Raw genomic sequence first — 18202 nt, 5'->3', positions numbered from 1 at the left:
CAGCAGTGTAAGTGTGAATGGTATTCAGCACCTGGGACAGCATTGTTTTTTGTTTATGCTGTACAGCACCAGGGACAACAAAGTCTGTATGAATGTTTGTTTTAGCACAAGAAATAATACCATGGACAGCAGTGCCTGTGTAGTTGTTCATTTTGTCACAACAAATAGTAACAGGGAGAAATATAATTCAGCACTGTGTACCACACTGCTAGTTTGAATGTCATTCAGCCCCAAACCTTTCTTACTCCATACCATTCCCTGCTCTATCCCATAAATTGAAGAATAACAAGGTTATCACCATGTTCACATTGCCAATTTGTCCTGAAATACGCCGGCCTAAGCTCCTAAGGATGACTTGAACATGTAGACACAATTTGGAAGCTCATGTTTCTCTAACTATTGCCAAACTCGGGAACATTAAGCGTGCATTAGGCCTGCACCAAATTTGAATGGGATACAGTAGACATTTCTTCTGTTTGGCTCTTCTCCAACACCGCAAAAGTACTTTGTCCAGAGTGCATTACTTTCCCCAATAGTTGCAGGCTACGAGACATGTGCTGCTTGATATATATATTCTCCTGTGGACTAATGGAGATTGCCTGTAACCAATTGTGGATTGTGTTTCATGTATTCTAGGAAATGAAGGCAGTCCCATAAGATGGCCAGAACAAATTTAAAGTGGAAAACTTGCCGTCTTCTCTTTGACATAACAAGAAATTGCTGGGTCCCTATACTGTTTTACCTTTCTGTACGGAGGTTTTGTTTTCCTTCTGTCTATTTGTCAATTGTTTGCTTGTCTGTCCATAGTTCTTTGAATACATAAGAATAATTGGTTTCCACATGCTAGGTATGTAAGAAACACTGACAGGAAGTTAGGTCAAAGGTCCTGGAATCATTTCCTGTCTTCAATTTTCTGCTATTTGTATGTATTCGAGCAAGCTGGGTAAAAATATGCAATGATGAATAATACAACAAGAAATTCACAAAAATGTTGATTCATGATATGCCATGTTTTGCCTCGCAAAAAAGTATTTTATGTTTCCCTCTTAGAGAGTCATTATATCTAGCATAGCCTCACACAATATCAACAGACAAAATATGGTTTAGCAGGGATGTAAAAAGTTTTAATCAATGTGACTGACAAAAGATAAGCATCATGCTCATTACACTGAATCAGAATAGTTGAACATGCTCAATAACACGCTTGATGATAGAAGTAACAGCAAGCGCGAGTATTTCATCAAAGCATAATGAGGAACTTATTCTAGACAATTTCGAACCTTTTCCATACATTAAACCTACAGAATCAGAATACAAGTTCTAACTTCACTGGAGCACTGCTAGTAATGTATCATATTTAGACTTAGTTTTTGTAGTGACGTCTTAACACAACTCTGCACTATTTTGGTGCGATAAATGAGCAGGTTGTATCAAACAATATGCAGTGATGAATTCACTACTGCACTGTGCCGGAACGGTGCCAGGAGGCGCCGATATTAGAGCCTGTGGCCAAACAGATGTACGTTCGTGATAAGCGAGGCAATTCTGTGGAGATGATAGGAAATAGAGCTGGCTTTTCAGGAAGTTAAGGCACCCTGTAATGAAGCCGCTACCTAAATGTGTTTTCCGCTGTCCTTTTCACCTCCTTCTTGCCACCTGACCCTGTGTCCAATACAAGCTCAATGTGGAAGGGTAGGCTTAGCAGGTGAAGGGTTAATTCTATATAACAGGATTTAGTAAGGATTTGTCAGTCATTTGTTAGCTATTCATGAGCTGGCTGTCAGACATAACTGCGAAGAGCATTTTTATCTTCACCAAGAAGATTATGTTATTATAGTGTTTTTTTGTGTGTTTGCCTATGAAAAGTATAACTCAAGAAGCTGTTGATGGATTTTTATGATATTTTGTAGGTGGGTATAAAAGAGGTGGAATTTCATATTGGGTCTCCTAGCAGCTTTCTACGGTGCTGCAGCAGAACTTCCAGCTTTGATATCTCATGTTCTGGATATGCTGTATTCATGATTTTTGACTGGTAAATGCTCTTGGGACAGAGTAACTGGCATAGATATGGGCACCTACCAGCTTTTTTGGAACTGCAGGGGCTGCTTTTTTTTAGACTTTGAAAGAAAGTAACTCAAGAAGGGGTTGGCACGATCAATGATTCCAGCTATTGAATATCTCTCAGAGTCAGTGCGACAAAAGCCTGTTCGATCCCCGTTACAGATGACTGCACAACTTGGAGCCAATCAGAGATTTCACCCATATTTCAAAGTATATAAAACATTGCTAAGTGACCCTCTGTTAAATGGGTTTCAGATTATTTGGGGAAGTGAAACGATTAGAGGATTGAGTCAGAGCTAGAATAGCATCATTAGATACTATCATACCAGTCTAATGAATACTGTTAATGCCCTAGAAATTTTGCAGGGATTTGATCTTGCGGTAGCTGGGAGGAAATGGAGCATTTACAGTCTTTTGGTTCACAGTGAAATAAGTTTTTCAGTTCACCACTGCAAAAATTTCAACATTTACGTTAACCTGGCACTCTCAGGAAAGTTTTAAGTCATATTTCCGGTCCTCACTTCCACTTTTTGAGATTTATTTCTTGCCCAATGCAGCTGAGTCATCTTTCACTGTAACAGTTATAACTTCCATTGTAAGTGATGTATAATATCGCTGCATTATCTGAGAATTGCGTCAAACGGTTGAAGAATTGGCCCCGCCGAATCCACGGATGTTCCCCGATGATAAGAGACTTTCTTTCTTGTTCATCCCCACGGGAAAAACCACGGATAGGAGAAATTGTGGCGCTCTTTGAGCCATGTGTATGCGACTGGAACGATTCTTGACAGTGTGGTGATCACAATGTAGACTATGGGTATAAAATACACATTTAGCTTCTGAGGTGTGATTCTTAAGGCTTTGGAAATGGGACGGTTTTGAATGTAACATTCAGATTGCCTCTTAGGCATAGCTTTTTTTAGGACAAGTTTTATATGCATAAGCCTGCAATGTTGTCATATACCACATATCTTCTTTAGCTGTAGAAACAGCCATCATCATCTTTAGCTGTATAGATGAAAGGTATGTATCTGCACTGCATAACCGATATACACTACCACATAGCACCACATAGCATGATAGACTGGTTTTGTATACTGGGTATTTCAGATTAAATTCTGTATTTAAAATTCACAATTCTTTTGTGAGGTATGTGTTATACATTATTTCCTGTCATAACTTGTGGGGAAAGCTATTATAATAATAATTTCCTTTCACAGGATTCCCAGCGACGTAGTAAATTTTTGTGAAAATCATGGTCAATGCCTCTCTCCATCCTGACTCCCTATAACCCCATAAATTTCCTCACAATGTTGCAACAGTCTTTTATTCCCATAGATACTGCAAAGTCACGTATTTTAGCATGAGCTGAATTTTGCTGTAGAAGTATAAATTACAAAGTACAAATCATGTTTTGTCAGTCTTAAGTTTGCAGTCAAAATAATTCTCTAGTGCTATAGTAGTAGGTCAGAAACACATTCACAATGTCTTGGATCCCCCATCTGAAATTAACCCATCCCAGATCAACATCTCAAGATTTACGGTATTCCTGTCAGCAACTCTGTTGACACAACCCTGCTTCCAGTGTGTCAGGAAACTGTCAATCACTCTCCTGTTACTTAGCAACCAGGAATCCAAAACAGCAGGTCCCCAGACAATGGTACTCAAGTCTACAATAGTCAGGTCAATACAGCCTCGCTTCAGTGAAGTATCTCCTGTGTATACAAGTTCCTACAGTAACTTTTCTTTGACATCGATTCTACAGAAAAATTGTCGGTCAGTTTGCAATTCTAATTTTTGTGTGATACTATGATCATAGCTTTCTTGCATATGCTTAGCACTTTGTCTAGTTGACCCTATTCCTTGCTGTTTTTGTATAGGATCAAGTTATGTCATGTAGCTTTATGGTAGAATGTTTGTATCATAGCCAGGAGGTCCATTGGGTTGGAATCCCCTTATTCACTGACACTGTGTCCTTGAGAAAGACACTTGGGACAAGAATTTCCTCACTTTCCGTCTGATATTGAACAGTAGAGCCCTAGGTGATATCCCAAGGTATCATCTGGTCTGTAACACCTGTATTGAAAGTATCACATCCCAGATATGACAATAAGTTTGTTACAATTATCAACAGCATTCTTTGTCCAAACTAAGGATTCCCCCTTTGTTGCATGTTTTCAATGATGGATAGATTTGACATTTGCTCAGAAGTAGTTGTTGTTGATCTTAAGTGACATATAGCACCAAGGTCGAGCCAAGGTCACACCTGTCCAAACCGCCGCGCTATTTCCAACATTACTAGCTCCCGACACAAAGACGTATGTACACATGTACGTGGTAGCTCTAAGAATTGTGTCCTGTCGGCACACACCCAAATGGTGAAACATAAGCTTTGATTTTGTGCCACTTTGATTCATTGTGGTTTGAATTGCGTTGCTAAATTAAGTTGGATTGCCAGCTAGACTGTTAGGACAGCTGTGTAGATTGATTGTTGGTTTTACAGACTCAATACTGTTTAGACCAGTAGCTTTCAAAGGGCCTGAAAGGGGTTTTGTAGGATGCAAAATCTTGGTTGTAACCCTGCAACTGAAGGGTAAAGGCTGAATGATACATCAATAACAGTGATTATTGAAGATGAATGTAAGCAAGACTTGCCCACAAGAGTAGGACAAGAAATTTATAACAATTCTAAATATCAGGGAGTTATAAGACCTGGTAATTTTTATGTTTCCTTGCTACAGAAGTTGACGAGTGTTTTTTCTTGACCTGTCCACAGGTTGTCAGGATGGGGATACTCCATTACAGTAGAGCTGGATGATAAGGTGGACATCGTGTGTCCGAGGGCCTTCAACAGGAGCAGGCAGGACCCACAGTACAACACACTGTACCAGGTAAGGACCCTCAGTACAACACACTGTACCAGGTAAGGACCCACAGTACAACACACTGTACCAGGTAAGGACCCACAGTACAACACACTGTACCAGGTAAGGACCCACAGTACAACACACTGTACCAGGTAAGGACCCACAGTACAACACACTGTACCAGGTAAGGACCCACAGTACAACACACTGTACCAGGTAAGGACCCACAGTACAACACACTGTACCAGGTAAGGACCCACAGTACAACACACTGTACCAGGTAAGGACCCACAGTACAACACACTGTACCAGGTAAGGACCCACAGTACAACCAAGGAGGTTATATTCAGAAGGAGATTGGACGGGCTTAATACCCCGCTGCGCGGTATTGTTTAGACCCGCTAACTCCCGTGGCGGCCTTTTGTTTCCGCCCTCCGGCGGTGCCGCTTTGATCGGATGTTGGGTTCAGGGCTTGGCGCCATTTTTACCCGAGCGCCAATCAGAAGAGCCCGACTGTGACGTCACGCGTCCGAGCTTGGCCGAAGATCACCCGAGGCTGAGATCGGCATGCCGGCAGTTTCCGCAGATTTCCTTATTTGGGAAGCGCGGGTGACGTGTGCAAAAGGCGGCATCATTTGAACAAGACGCTGACGGCCATTTTGATGTGTGTTTCACCGCTGTACGATCGACATGGGTGAGTTTATAAGCATTTTTGTGGATGCGTACGGGATTTTTTTGCTCGAAAATATGAAAAATGTTCTGTATTAAATGTCTCCATAAAAATTATTTAACAAATTTCCCACCGAAACTGACGAATTTCCTGGATAGTTTAATGCTTTGGTGATCCATTGAAATATTGTTTGTCGTTGGACTCAGTTTAGATTTACTGGAATCTGCGTTTGAGTTTTGCTTTATTTTTGTGTCAGTACGGACTCCGTGGATCCATCACACTCATGGGCAGGGTGGGAAGTTATATGTACTAGCGACATGGGATTTTGTACTTGATATTTTGATCATTACGCCTAATCGTTTGTAGTTCAACCCGGTACACGCGGCGACATCATATTCACTTGTTTATGTGACGTTAACTATAGGTTCCCAGTCTTATCGAGTCCATGTTTGTGCTTTTCAGAAAACTACCGAGGAAGGGAAGACCACTAAATCGACGCCATAGTGGATACGGCCTTGCCGAAAAGGCCACGTAGTTCGGAATAAAATTTACGTATCTGAACCAAGAGTGGTATTAAATCATCGTGTTCTGTTTTTAGTTAAATATAACGTTTCTTCTAAATAACGTCACAATAAGTGTTTCTTGGGAACCTCCGATCAAATAGTTCATACAATTTCTAGTCGGTATTCTGACTTGACGGTAGCGATGAATAAAGATTTCCCTCCCCCTACCCATAGTCTATTTATTTCCGCTACGCAAGACAATTGTTGCAGAAAAGTATGAACGATCTTGAAGGTAAGAATTTTTGATGGTCTTAAAATACATATTATCGTTTAGAAAATGAACTTCTAGATGCAATACGTTAGTTTAAATGCAGTGGCAGTTAATTACATGTATTGTGACAGTGAGGTCAGCTTAGCTAAACCGCACGTATTACAAGTAAAAATGTTACTGCTATCGCTATTGCTAGTTCTGTGTTGTCTGCAAGACAGTCAGGTGCCTTCGATTCTTCAAGAACTTCTTCAAAATCACTCAAAACCCGTTTTAAAGTCACTGTTCCAGTGCGAGTTATCTTGTAAAAGACTGTAAACAAAGGACCCTTGCTTGCCGGCGTATGCAGATCGGGGGTAATTAGCACCTCGACGTGAAGTTGTTACTTCTCACCTGAGGGGAACATCACTGAATGAAGGCAAATTGTGTCCAATCTCCTTCTGAATATAACCTCCTTGGTACAACACACTGTACCAGGTATGGACCCCCAGTACAACACACTGTACCAGGTAAGGACCCACAGTACAACACACTGTACCAGGTAAGGACCCACAGTACAACACACTGTACCAGGTAAGGACCCACAGTACAACACACTGTACCAGGTAAGGACCCACAGTACAACACACTGTACCAGGTAAGGACCCACAGTACAACACACTGTACCAGGTAAGGACCCTCAGTACAACACACTGTACCAGGTAAGGACCCACAGTGCAACACACTGTACCTGGTAAGGACCCACAGCACAACACACTGTACCAGGTAAGGACCCACAGTACAACACACTGTACCAGGTAAGGACCCACAGTACAACACACTGTACCAGGTAAGGCGCTTCTCCAATAGATGGTGCAACAAGTACAAATATGATATAAAAGACAACAAAACAGTCTGTTATAGTAGTATACTATAGGAAATTACAGATAGAGGGCGGTAAGTGGAGAGGTCATCAGAAAATAAAATCTACAGTATACAATTTTGATGATAACTGCTAGTTGTTGCACAGTCAAATACATATAAAGTGCATGTTAAGTGTTGTTGTTTTTGTTGATGTTTACAGGTACAGGAGGAAGGTTACGTCCATTGCGATGCCTCCCAGGGGAAGATGTTACTAAGATGTGATAAACCATTCCAGGACAACAGGTTCACCATGCTGTTCCAGGAATTCAGCCCCTCCCCCTTTGGTCTGGAGTTCAAACCAGGAAGGGACTACTACTACATATGTAAGGACCTTCTTAGGCAGTCTGAACTGATAAATTTTGACAAAAATTATTTTTTGGGGCATGTCATGATTTTGTTCATTTGTTCAGCCCCTTGTTGTTTCTAATGGCATATAGAACAGTAGTTTCCTTGCTATTACAGTAGCAGCCTGGGTTGCTTAAGCCCTTCCTTTTAACATGTGTAAAGATGCGAGTAGAAATAGTCTCCTGGCTCCCGGAGCAAACCTGCAGCAAACCCATAGTGGTTAGAATTTGGCATTCTCACCACCAAGGCCCGGGGTTCCATTCCCGGTGTGAGATCACTGTAAGAGGCCTGTAAAAACAGTCTCCTGGCTCCAGGGATTCGAACCAGCGCCAAACCAATAGTGGTTAGAATTTGTCATTCTCACCACCAAGGCCGGGTTACATTCCCGGTGTGGGAACCACTGTAAGAGGCCAGTAGAAACAGTCTCCTGGCTCCAGGGTCCATTCAAACCAGCGCCAAACCCAGGCTGCTAGCTCACAAACGAGCCCGCACAAACCCAACTCTGCTAACCACTTTGCCAAAAGGTCAGACCATTAAGCATGATCAGTTTGACAGTACTTGAACCTTACTGTTACATATAGGACCACCATGAACAACATATTATTAGGTAGTCTAATTCAGACTCTAATTTAGACTCTAACTCAACGATATTTCTCTTCTCAGCAACCTCTACATCTGAACTGGGAGGTCTGGACAACAAAGTGGGAGGGAACTGCCGCAACGGCATGAGACTCAAGATTACAGGTACACATCCTGAAGATAGAGTTTTAGGTTATGATTAAGAACAACTTGTTTAGTACTTTAGTACAAAGGTTTAAAATAGTCAATGATCTGTACCAGATAGCTGCCACAATGGTAGCAGGCACCTTGCAATGTCAATTACAGAATGTAGCAAGTGGCAGGACAGAGGTGAAGGGGTTGGTCCTATATAATGATGTTTGAGTAAGAATAAACAAAGAAGTTGATGTACTTTGTTAGGTTCGACCATGTGAAGATAAACATTATTCAATACAAATGTTACCCTTCTGATGATTCTTTTGTTGACTTTTCAACAGTCAATCAACAAACAAACATCATTCCTCCAGTGGAGAACACGTCAGAGTCCAGTCACTACGTGGTGGACCTCACACCAAACTCCATACCTAGAGAAGGTAAGGAAGCGTTTCAACAAACCCTTGTAGTGCCCTTGAAGTATACAGGACTACAAGTTTCCTTTTTCTTTCAGTTGCAGGGTATATGTTTCCAGGAAGGGTTACTATCCTATCATTTCTAACGTGCTTGAGGCACGTCCTCCAACACAGGACCCCCATTTTACATCCATTCTAAAAGACGGGTGCCATTCTAGGATTGGACCAGGGTCTCCCATGCAGTTACCAACCAATTGGGACCAGACGTTGCCGGGCTGCTACCAGTTGAATTACAGGAATCATCCTATGGCTACTACAGATAGAAATATAGCATCCGTTGGGCCACAGAAAGATGAAGCTCATACAAGTAGTGGTCCGGCTTTGAAATATAGTTCTTCTACCGTGCTCTTGGCAGGCCCAACGACAACTCTAAGAAGGAACTAATCCAATTTGCATGGCCTCAGGCTGCATTTCTGCCCACAGGCCAGCAGTGATGTACAGTCACTGGTGTTTCATTTGACAAAAGCTGCAATCCCTGAAACTTCCACTTTGAACTTCCTCCAAATTAGTCCAAGATTCATTGTCCAATTCTGCTTGCGGGGACATGAGTTGTAGACGGCCTACGGTAGCGTTCATTACGTTGCGGTTTTGTCAAAGTGAGGAGTGTCGGAGCTCACTGTAGGATCGTACGTCTTGTCTGGTCCCCGACCACATCAAAGTCAGGATGACCCTTCCAACAACCCAGCTAGAAGGCCTGGTACGGTGACGGATGAAGGATGGGCTTTTCCTCACACCATTAAGCTAAGGAAGGCTGCCGGGTCATTACCTACCGAAGAAGAAGCCAGGAATAGTTTGGTTTTTAATTGAATGGGATTTTCTAGAGGCTCTTACTTTCAGACCACAAAGAAATGAAAGACTGGTAACAAAGTTTTGCTCTTCTGAAAAAAGTTTTGCTTTTGTGAAAAATATTAGCTCAAGTAAGAAACAAAGTATTTTCGAAAAAATTTCAAACATCAAAACTGATAAATTGCCATTGGGCATATGCATACTGGGTACAAGCTGCGTAGTACCAGACTGATAGATTTGATCAACTTTCTGTTTTGATAAGTGTTGTGGGTTCTGAAACATGCTGGAGGTGTCAGTCTCCTGAAAAACATGACTTTTGCTTTACGTCCGATGCAAGAGGACATCCGTAACTGAATCTTGGTACTCATTTTCATTAAGTGAGATGATTAAATGTAAATGAGTATCTAGCTTTGTTTAGGGACATCCCTTGGATAATGGAATGTTTATGGAACATTTGTGGAAAGCCGTACCTTGAGCACTTTAAGAATTCCCCACAACGATCAAAGTATGAGTAGAGTAAATGGATTTGTCCTACTATACTCTTCAGTGCAAACTTGGTATGTTACACCATGAGGCAGTTTACCAGGTATGCAATACAAAGAAAGAAAAAAAAATGCCCCCTCCCTATCCATAATTTTCCTGCAACCAATAGATGAGTTTGGTGTGCCCTTACTACTGTATTCATCCAGCCCTACCATGACAGAAGACATGAATTACTGGAAGGTGAGCTGCTAGAGCCTCATAATCCATGAATCTGTCTTGTCAGTCCACCCCCTCTGGTAGTCTCACCAGTCAATGATAAGGTCTTCTCCCCTCCGTATGGACAATGCTCCGATCCATCAGTGCCGTCTTCCCTGTAAGATGAGCTACGGAAGCGATCTTTGACGGGATAGGGTTCGATAACAAGGACTTGGAGGAGTTCAGGATGGCATATGCCTTCATCGCAACTTCCTTTTCCCCTGTGGCACGGAAATCTTGATAAACCTTTAAAGGCAGCGCGGAAGGCTAGGAAACCAGCAACTTGGATAGGAATGCAAATAATTCATGAGAGGGAGGAATAAAATGGGTAACATGTTTGCTATGTTTATGGAGTTGCTTAGAAAAAATATTTCAACGTAAGAAGAGTTGATAAATACTTACAATAGGTAAAATTCTTATTCAAAGGTAATCAAAAACACAATGAATGAAGACAACGACCGTATTTAACATGTGGCTGCTCCATGCAATTTTGTAGTCCAAAATATAATCTTGGAATTCTTTTTGGAAATACATGTAGTACTAGTGGAAGGTGCAAATGCTCTTTCTATGTAATGCATGCCTTCAGTGATGTTAAGAGAAATGTAGTTTTCTAAAATGTAATGTTAAGGTAATATCTTTGAGGATGCTCCTGTAGCTCAACTGGTAGCAGCTTCACAGTTATCCTAGAATGGTATCTTGGATGGGGTTACACCCATCTTTCAGAAGGTGTGTAAATTTAAAGGAGGGTCCCATTTTGAGAGGTGTCACAAGCACATTAAAAGGGAAGGGCTGGCAACTTCTCCCAGTAAAAACATATTCTGCTACTGAAACATCTCGATGTAAGAAATAAATGATTAAAAAAATGTTAACCTTACCTCCCTATACATGAGTTGGGACATTCCGACACACCATACCTCTGAATGTATTTCAGACACACCTGATCCAGGCGGAGGGGGGAGCAGCACGCAGGCCAACAGTCCTAACAACGAGCTTCTGCCTCCACCCGACGCCAGCGCTGGAACGAGGTTAAGACTACACGTGACAGCAGCGGCAATTTTCACCAGTGTTCAACTTATTTTGTGCTTATAGCTCAGTTCAAAGATGTGAATAGTTTATTCAGACAATGAATATAAGCTTCTGAAACGTCCTCAAAGGGCAACTAAAATGGCTTTGAATGTAGAAAGTTATTCAGCTATGATTATGAAGTATCAAGCTTTTCATGTGGTGTCTTATAAAAAAAGATTTTTTTCTGCACTTTTGGAAAGAAAGTATAAAACTGGCAGTGGTCTTAGCATAGATGGAAAATGTGCCAATTTGTAGTATATTGACAGAACTGAGATTCTTTGCACAACTTTATCGTAACTTACTAACTTAAAGGTCATGGGAGCTTTTGAAAAAGTTTTCAGTATAATGTGTGGGGAAGTGTTGTGGCCTTTGGCATATAGAGACTGTGTGACTGTCAAGCTGTTTCAGTACAATGGACAGAAACAGTTGTTTCAGTGCTGTGGACAGCTGTAATATCTGTTTCAGTATGGTGGGCAGCTCTAAATTCTGATCCAGTACACTGGGCATCTCCAGCCGCTGCTTCAGTGCAGTGGACAGCTGTATTATAGCATTTTCAGTACCATGGAGATCTCCAATAGCTGTTACAGTACAAGTACCTATTTTAGTACTGTTGGCAGCTCTAAAAGCTGGTTCAGTGCCATGGACAGCTGTAATAGCTGGTTCAGTACCATAGACAGCTGTAATAGCCACTTTGGTACCATAGACATCTCTGGAATGCTGTCTAAGTACAATGGAGAGCTCTATAGCTGTTTCAGCTCAATGTACAACAACAGCTGTTACAGTACCGCAACAGCTGTTCCAGTACTGTAGACAGTTGTGATATCTGTTTCAGTATGGTGGGCAGCTCTAAATTCTGATTCAGCACTATAGGCATCTCCAACAGCTGCTGGTGGAAAGCTGTATTATAGCATTTTCAGTACCGAGGACAGCTCTAATGGCTGTTACAGTACCATGGAGAGCTCTAATAGCTGTTACAATGCAATGTACAGCAGTACCTGTTTCAGTACTGTGGGCAGCTCTAATACCCTTTTCAATACCATGGACAGCTGTTAATTAACTGTTAAACATGGACAGTTCTAAAATGCTGTACCATGGAAAGCTCTATAGCTGTTTCTGTTCAATGTATAGCAACAGCTGTCCCAGTACTGAGGGCAGCTGTAGTATCTGTTTCAGTATGGCGGGCACCTCTAAACAATGGGAACATCTAATAGCTGCTTCAGTATCATAGAAAGCTGTAATAGCAATGCCTGGGCTATGGATAGCTCTAGTAGCTGTTCATGGACAGCTACAACTACTTCAGCATAGACAGCTCCTACACTGGTGACTGGCACACCTTTGCTTGTCGGTTGGTCCAGAGAACAGCCATGCTTGCAATGCTGTTCAAAACACAGTCTTGGGACAGCAGCCTGTGGGTCAGCACCTCAGACAGCTCTCTGACAGCTCTTGTATATAAATACGAAGAGAAACAAAATCTTGCACCAACATATGTAACCAACTTTGACGTTCTTCATTTTGAGAGGTCGAAAAAATACATCTTGCAAAAAAACCTGCAGATTCAAATATCAGGGCACTTAATGATTAATGGAAAAATTTATGGCATCATGAATTTGCAATTTTAGGTGATGTACTGCAAAAGGATCTTATCTTTGTAATTGTTTTGATGATTTACTTGAATATGGAAAACATTTTACTGCTGATGATTAACATCTTATTATGAAGTTTTCACATTCAAATGGTGGAAACTTAGAGCATTCATATATCAGGATAGTACAAATCAGTCTATTCTAATTGGTTGTCAAGTGGGGTATATTCTCAGTAATTCCTGGTGTTTAACTCCAAATGACCGTTCAGGTTGTTCCTTGTCTCCTGAACAGAAATGTACTGCTTGCATCAAAGTATATGCACGCGTGTTGGATTACTGTTTCTCTATGAATTTTTATGATAATTGGAATTGTAAATTATCTGTGGCTTGTGGGAAACTATTATACGATAGTCACCATAATTTGGGTGATAACTGTGCCTCAACGCAGTGGCAAGGTGTGTGTATCTGGAAAAAGAAACGTTGTACAGTTTTTGATGTAGTGTGTACCTAGAATTCTGCTGAACTTGTAGTGACTGTGTATAGGACACTATGCTATACTTCTGCACCTACCAGTGTTAATATAGAGGGGGGGCTTCAATGTGGGCTGGGTTGGTGAAGAAACATTGAACAACTTGTCCAAGACAAGTTTGTCAGACAGAAAACAGGGAAAAACCTCTTTGTCAAGCAACTCAAATCCCTGTTGGCAGTCTTCGTTAATTAGAAAATGCGATGGAAGTGAGCATCACCTTGGACTGACCTTGGACTTAATGACATTCCTAATTCCTCCCAACACTAATTACTCACTAATTACTTTGTACAGTCCTTTCAAAGGAGGGAGGGGGGCAACTGACCATGTGTTGATGTACATCCAGGGCAGTGGAAGGAATGGTAGAAAAAATAGAAGTTCTGTCTTTATGTACAACGTCATGCCATGAGGGGCTTCAGCATGTATTTTCTGTAATGTACAAATATGGAGGAAGGGGAGAGGGAGGTTCTTTTGTGTTCATGTGACAAAGATGGGGGGTGGGGTATACTGGTAAAGCCCTGTCACACATTCGATACCTTCCCATGACGGATCACTGCCTAACCAAGGTCAATGTTGGGTTGGAAGTAGTCTGGAATCCATCCAATTCTAGCTGCAGTGCACTCCTCTGATCGCATCCAAGCAGAATGTGACTTTTACAACTTTTATATTTTGAAATTCATTGGTTCAAATTAATTTGATTAAAGACAAGTAGGCAACCTGACTGACCAACTCCCAACTACAGATGACATGACTAATTCCCAACCACAGTCTGGAGAAGGTCAGGAGGCCATGGTTGGCTATGTATAACGGGCTTGAGCCTTCTTTTCTACAATGTCAATGATTTAGACTAAGGCCATGATGACTTGATTGTATATGGATGACATTCTTTGGGAATCCCAATGCTGATGCGAGTGTGTGTAAAAAAAAAAAAAATTGTCCAGATGGTCAGGAAGGTTTACCAATTCTCAAGGCACGAAGTATGATATACCAGATTATGAATTCTTCGCTTTTTGTTCTTTCTCATCTTCTTTGGATTCGAGTTTGGCTTACTTTCACATTAATAATTTTTTTAATAAAACAAATATGACATTGTAAAGGAACCCCCAATGATAGAAATGTACAAAATGTTCACTGTCGTCTTACTTTTTTGTCATCCCCTTCCTGTTAATGGAATAGTCCTGGAGCTCTGAGAAGTCCTGAGTTTTGCGCAGTTGTTTTTTTTTGGGGGGGGGGGTGATTTTCTGGTGTGTTTACTTGTGGAATGTAATCTATATGCTCATTTTGTAGCTGATTTGTATGATTTACAGGGTGAAAATCGATGCATGTGCAGATGTCATCCATATAATCCAATCCACATGGCCTAACCCTGACTTATGGTATATTTGAATTTATTGAATATAAGAAACATATACATGTATCATGTGCAGAGTCTTGCAATAACTGTTACGTTTATGACATTGTAAAATAATGTTATTGGGGTAAGTTATAGATATGCCATTGAACTGCACTGAACGAATGTTGGTTTGAAAAGGCCAATTGATTTGGTAATAATGGTGAACAAGTTAATAAGTTTTGTGTAAAGTTAATGGGTTAATCTGTATGTCATATCAACTTGCTTACCTTAAGTTATCACAGGCAACATTGAATGTGCCATACTAGACAATAATGTGCACTAATAATGTAGTAGGCTTATTACTTTTGCTATTTTAATTTTTTTTAAATGTTACATTGATTTTGAAGCAGCTTATGACGTGTGTATGTTATGTATGATGAAATGGATTTCAATAGTGTGCTATATTTGTAACTAATCTTGTCAGGCATATAATGTATTTGTTCTTCTTAATAAAAGTTGAACTGTGATTAATTTAGTCATGTATTAGTCTTGTAGTATGAAGTATGGTGTTGTATCATCGATACAATAATTGTGCTGTTTGGTATTTTCACATTTCACAGGATTTCTTTGATTTGATAGAGGACTTGAGAAAGCAAAAAGATAAAACTTATATTTTATATGTTTGTGTCATTTCTTCATGCTATAATACATCTACAAGATGTATATCAAACTAATCTTTTCTTCCAACGAGTTTTAGAAAAAGTTGCGGCCTTTTAGAAGACGTTGTGCACTATGTAACATGTGGAAAGGAGTATCAGTGAAATCTTTTTATGCTGAAAAGCTACTTTGAAGTTGAAATTGTTGAGTATAAATACTGCTTGTTTTTGACTTTGTAGAAATCATTGGCAACTTCCTTTAACGTGTCCCAGTGTATAAAATTACCGATGACATGGGAATCAAAGTTGATTGTTTAACATGAAATTTAAAAATAAAACAAATATGAAATTGAAATTGTAAAGGAACCTCCAATGATAGAAATGTACAAAATGTTTACTGTCTTCCTACTTTTTTGTCATCCCCTTCCTGTAAATGGAATAGTCCTGAAGCTCTGAGAAGTCCTGAGTTTTGCGCAGTTTTTTTTTCCGATGATTTTCTGGTGTGTTTACTTGTGGAATGTCACGAGTGATGTAAATATACGGCAAAAAGAATGGATGCCAATATTCAGTGTTAATTGTTATTTGAAGCAAAAACATTAAAATGTTGAATCACCAATGCCCATGGCTCCTTAGTCTTTATTGTTTCAGAGATAGAATGCCTTTCAGGACTTCAACACTAGCACCTGGTGAAAACCTCGGCATCTCCTCCCTGTTAAACGGAGGACAAACAGATTGGTACATCAGCAAGCGGAGGCAGCATGTGGCAAGCAGGAACCACTCATGTCAACGGTCAAGCGTCGGAAACTGAACTGGTTTGGCCACATATGCCAACACAACACTCTTGCTAAGACCATACTACAAGGTACAGTAGCAGGAGGGAGGAAACAAGGTAGACCAAGGAAGACGTGGCTCGACAACATAAAGGTCTGGACTGGCCTAAGCACTGAACAACTGATCAGAGGACAGAGCAAGATGGGCAAAGATCACCGCTGATGGATGTCATGGAGCCCCTATGACCACTGTGGTTATGGGCCGTGAGTGAGTGAGTGAGTGAGCTTTGGTTAGTCCCTTAGAAAAGACGTTCAATGGAGATCCCATGTTTGGAGAGAGCCACACCTTGAGCCCATAAAGATACCACACTTTTCATGCCCTTTAGCGGATCAATCAAATCTGGATATGCTGTTTGTACTCTTCAGTAGCACAGTATAAGGGTGTTTACCAGGTTATAATGCAATGTGGTGTTCATCTGCCACTTGAATATGCAATACAAACAAACAAACAACTTTGTTTACCATACTTACCATAACAAGTTGCTTTTCCAATTGCCAAAGATGTGATTCTCTGTTGATATGCATATAAAATCCCATAGCCCCATTATAGAATCCCTCTTTCTTTTTTATGGTGACAGCATCGCCAAGCCTCTGTCATAAAACTGACACATTTTCAAACATATTAGCTGGCCATACATGACCCTTGTTCTTTGATGGGAAATAACATTCCTGAACTTTGCCTTCTGAGATGGAAAGTGTGTTTCCCTGGGACGCTTTTGTGTACTTGAAAGTGAAATACGGTCACAGAGTGGGTGATTACAGGAAAGGACATAATTCTGGAAGGATATTTTTGGATGAAAGCAATTGTAACATGGCCAATTCCCTAGCTATGTTGAAGTCAGTTGTATTACTGACTCTATACAATAGATATAAAATATGGACATGATTATTGACTTTGCCAAGAAGTTTTTGGTGCCGTGCATGCGTGCGTGTGTGCTTGTGTGTCTGGACTACATAACTAAAAAAAGCTTGGTACATGGGTAAGGGTAGGAAAAATGGAGGTCAAGTGAACATAATGGGCCTCCTAGTGGCTTCCTACAGTACTGCAGTGGAACTTCACTTTAATAGATAAATATCATAAATAAAGTTTATTCCAAATTCTTGCTGAAGGGCTAGTTGCAAGTGACAAAAAATGACAGGTAAAACAGTAAGCAACTTCTCTAGTCTATAAAAGTCTAATGCTAAAATGTAAAATTAATGTATTTGATATTTCTCTTGTTTAGTACATGCTACTGCAATATTGAAGAAGTAGCTTGTTTTCCTACTTATCATGAATTGACTTCAGCACCCTGTAAAGATGGAATCGTCTACAACCAGTGTGGAAAGCCCCGCGGCAATGCTAAACACAGCTTAAGTGGAACTGCACAATTCCTGATGCTTCTGATAATGAGCTTTACTCACAATGCTTCAAGGTATGTACCCATGGCAACACATTTGATTGACAGCAGCGTCAGACAACACAAGTAGCTTATCAGATGCTCACTATTACTGTTGACAGAAATTCTGGCACCTTGAACTTCAAAGAAGTTATATTTACCAATCCTTGTTAGAATTGCAGAGCAGTTGGGAAGACAACATCAACATTACATCGACTGTCCTTGGATAAAGTGCCAAGATAGCAGCTATTGCTGGAGTTTGCAGTGAATGAGACATAAAGAAAGCTTCTCAAGATGGATAGGAACAGCTTTGTCATGATTTCTCTTTGAAATGAGAAAAAATGAATTATTTAATTCTGGCCTAAAGCAGATTTGGCATCGTGTTTGCGTAACGGTTAGGGTGTTTGGGCCCAGAACTAGAGGTCTTGGTTTCAAATCTCCCGACATGAAACGGATGTTTTGCCCTTGAGAAAGGCACTTTTTACACGACTTTCCTCACTCCACCC

General features: G+C 40.6%; 1 protein-coding gene and 2 long non-coding RNA genes across 3 annotated transcripts in view; all 3 read left to right on the top strand.

Moving 5' to 3' along the window:
* LOC118411608 (ephrin-B2-like) overlaps positions 1–11971 on the top strand; it is a 74218-nt gene extending 62247 nt beyond the window's left edge. Inside the window, exons 2-6 of the mRNA XM_035814068.1 lie at positions 4838–4952; positions 7433–7595; positions 8281–8361; positions 8673–8768; positions 11260–11971. Coding sequence (XP_035669961.1) covers positions 4838–4952; positions 7433–7595; positions 8281–8361; positions 8673–8768; positions 11260–11417 — 613 coding nt within the window. The 3' untranslated portion in view covers positions 11418–11971. The remainder of the gene's footprint in view (positions 1–4837; positions 4953–7432; positions 7596–8280; positions 8362–8672; positions 8769–11259) is intronic.
* Positions 5258–6571, top strand: LOC118411609. Its single transcript, XR_004830693.1, has 3 exons — positions 5258–5622; positions 6061–6168; positions 6336–6571. It is a non-coding gene; the product is annotated as an uncharacterized LOC118411609 (long non-coding RNA).
* A 19-nt stretch (positions 11972–11990) lies between the features above and the next one.
* LOC118411610 lies at positions 11991–16108 on the top strand. Its single transcript, XR_004830694.1, has 2 exons — positions 11991–14714; positions 15968–16108. It is a non-coding gene; the product is annotated as an uncharacterized LOC118411610 (long non-coding RNA).
* Positions 16109–18202: the final 2094 nt, after the last annotated feature.

This window comes from Branchiostoma floridae, chromosome 3 (assembly GCF_000003815.2).
Source record: "Branchiostoma floridae strain S238N-H82 chromosome 3, Bfl_VNyyK, whole genome shotgun sequence".
In the NCBI taxonomy this organism is placed as follows: Eukaryota; Metazoa; Chordata; class Leptocardii; order Amphioxiformes; family Branchiostomatidae; genus Branchiostoma; species Branchiostoma floridae.
The sequence above is the reverse complement of the archived record's forward strand: the minus strand, read 5'-3'. Positions and strand labels throughout refer to the sequence as shown.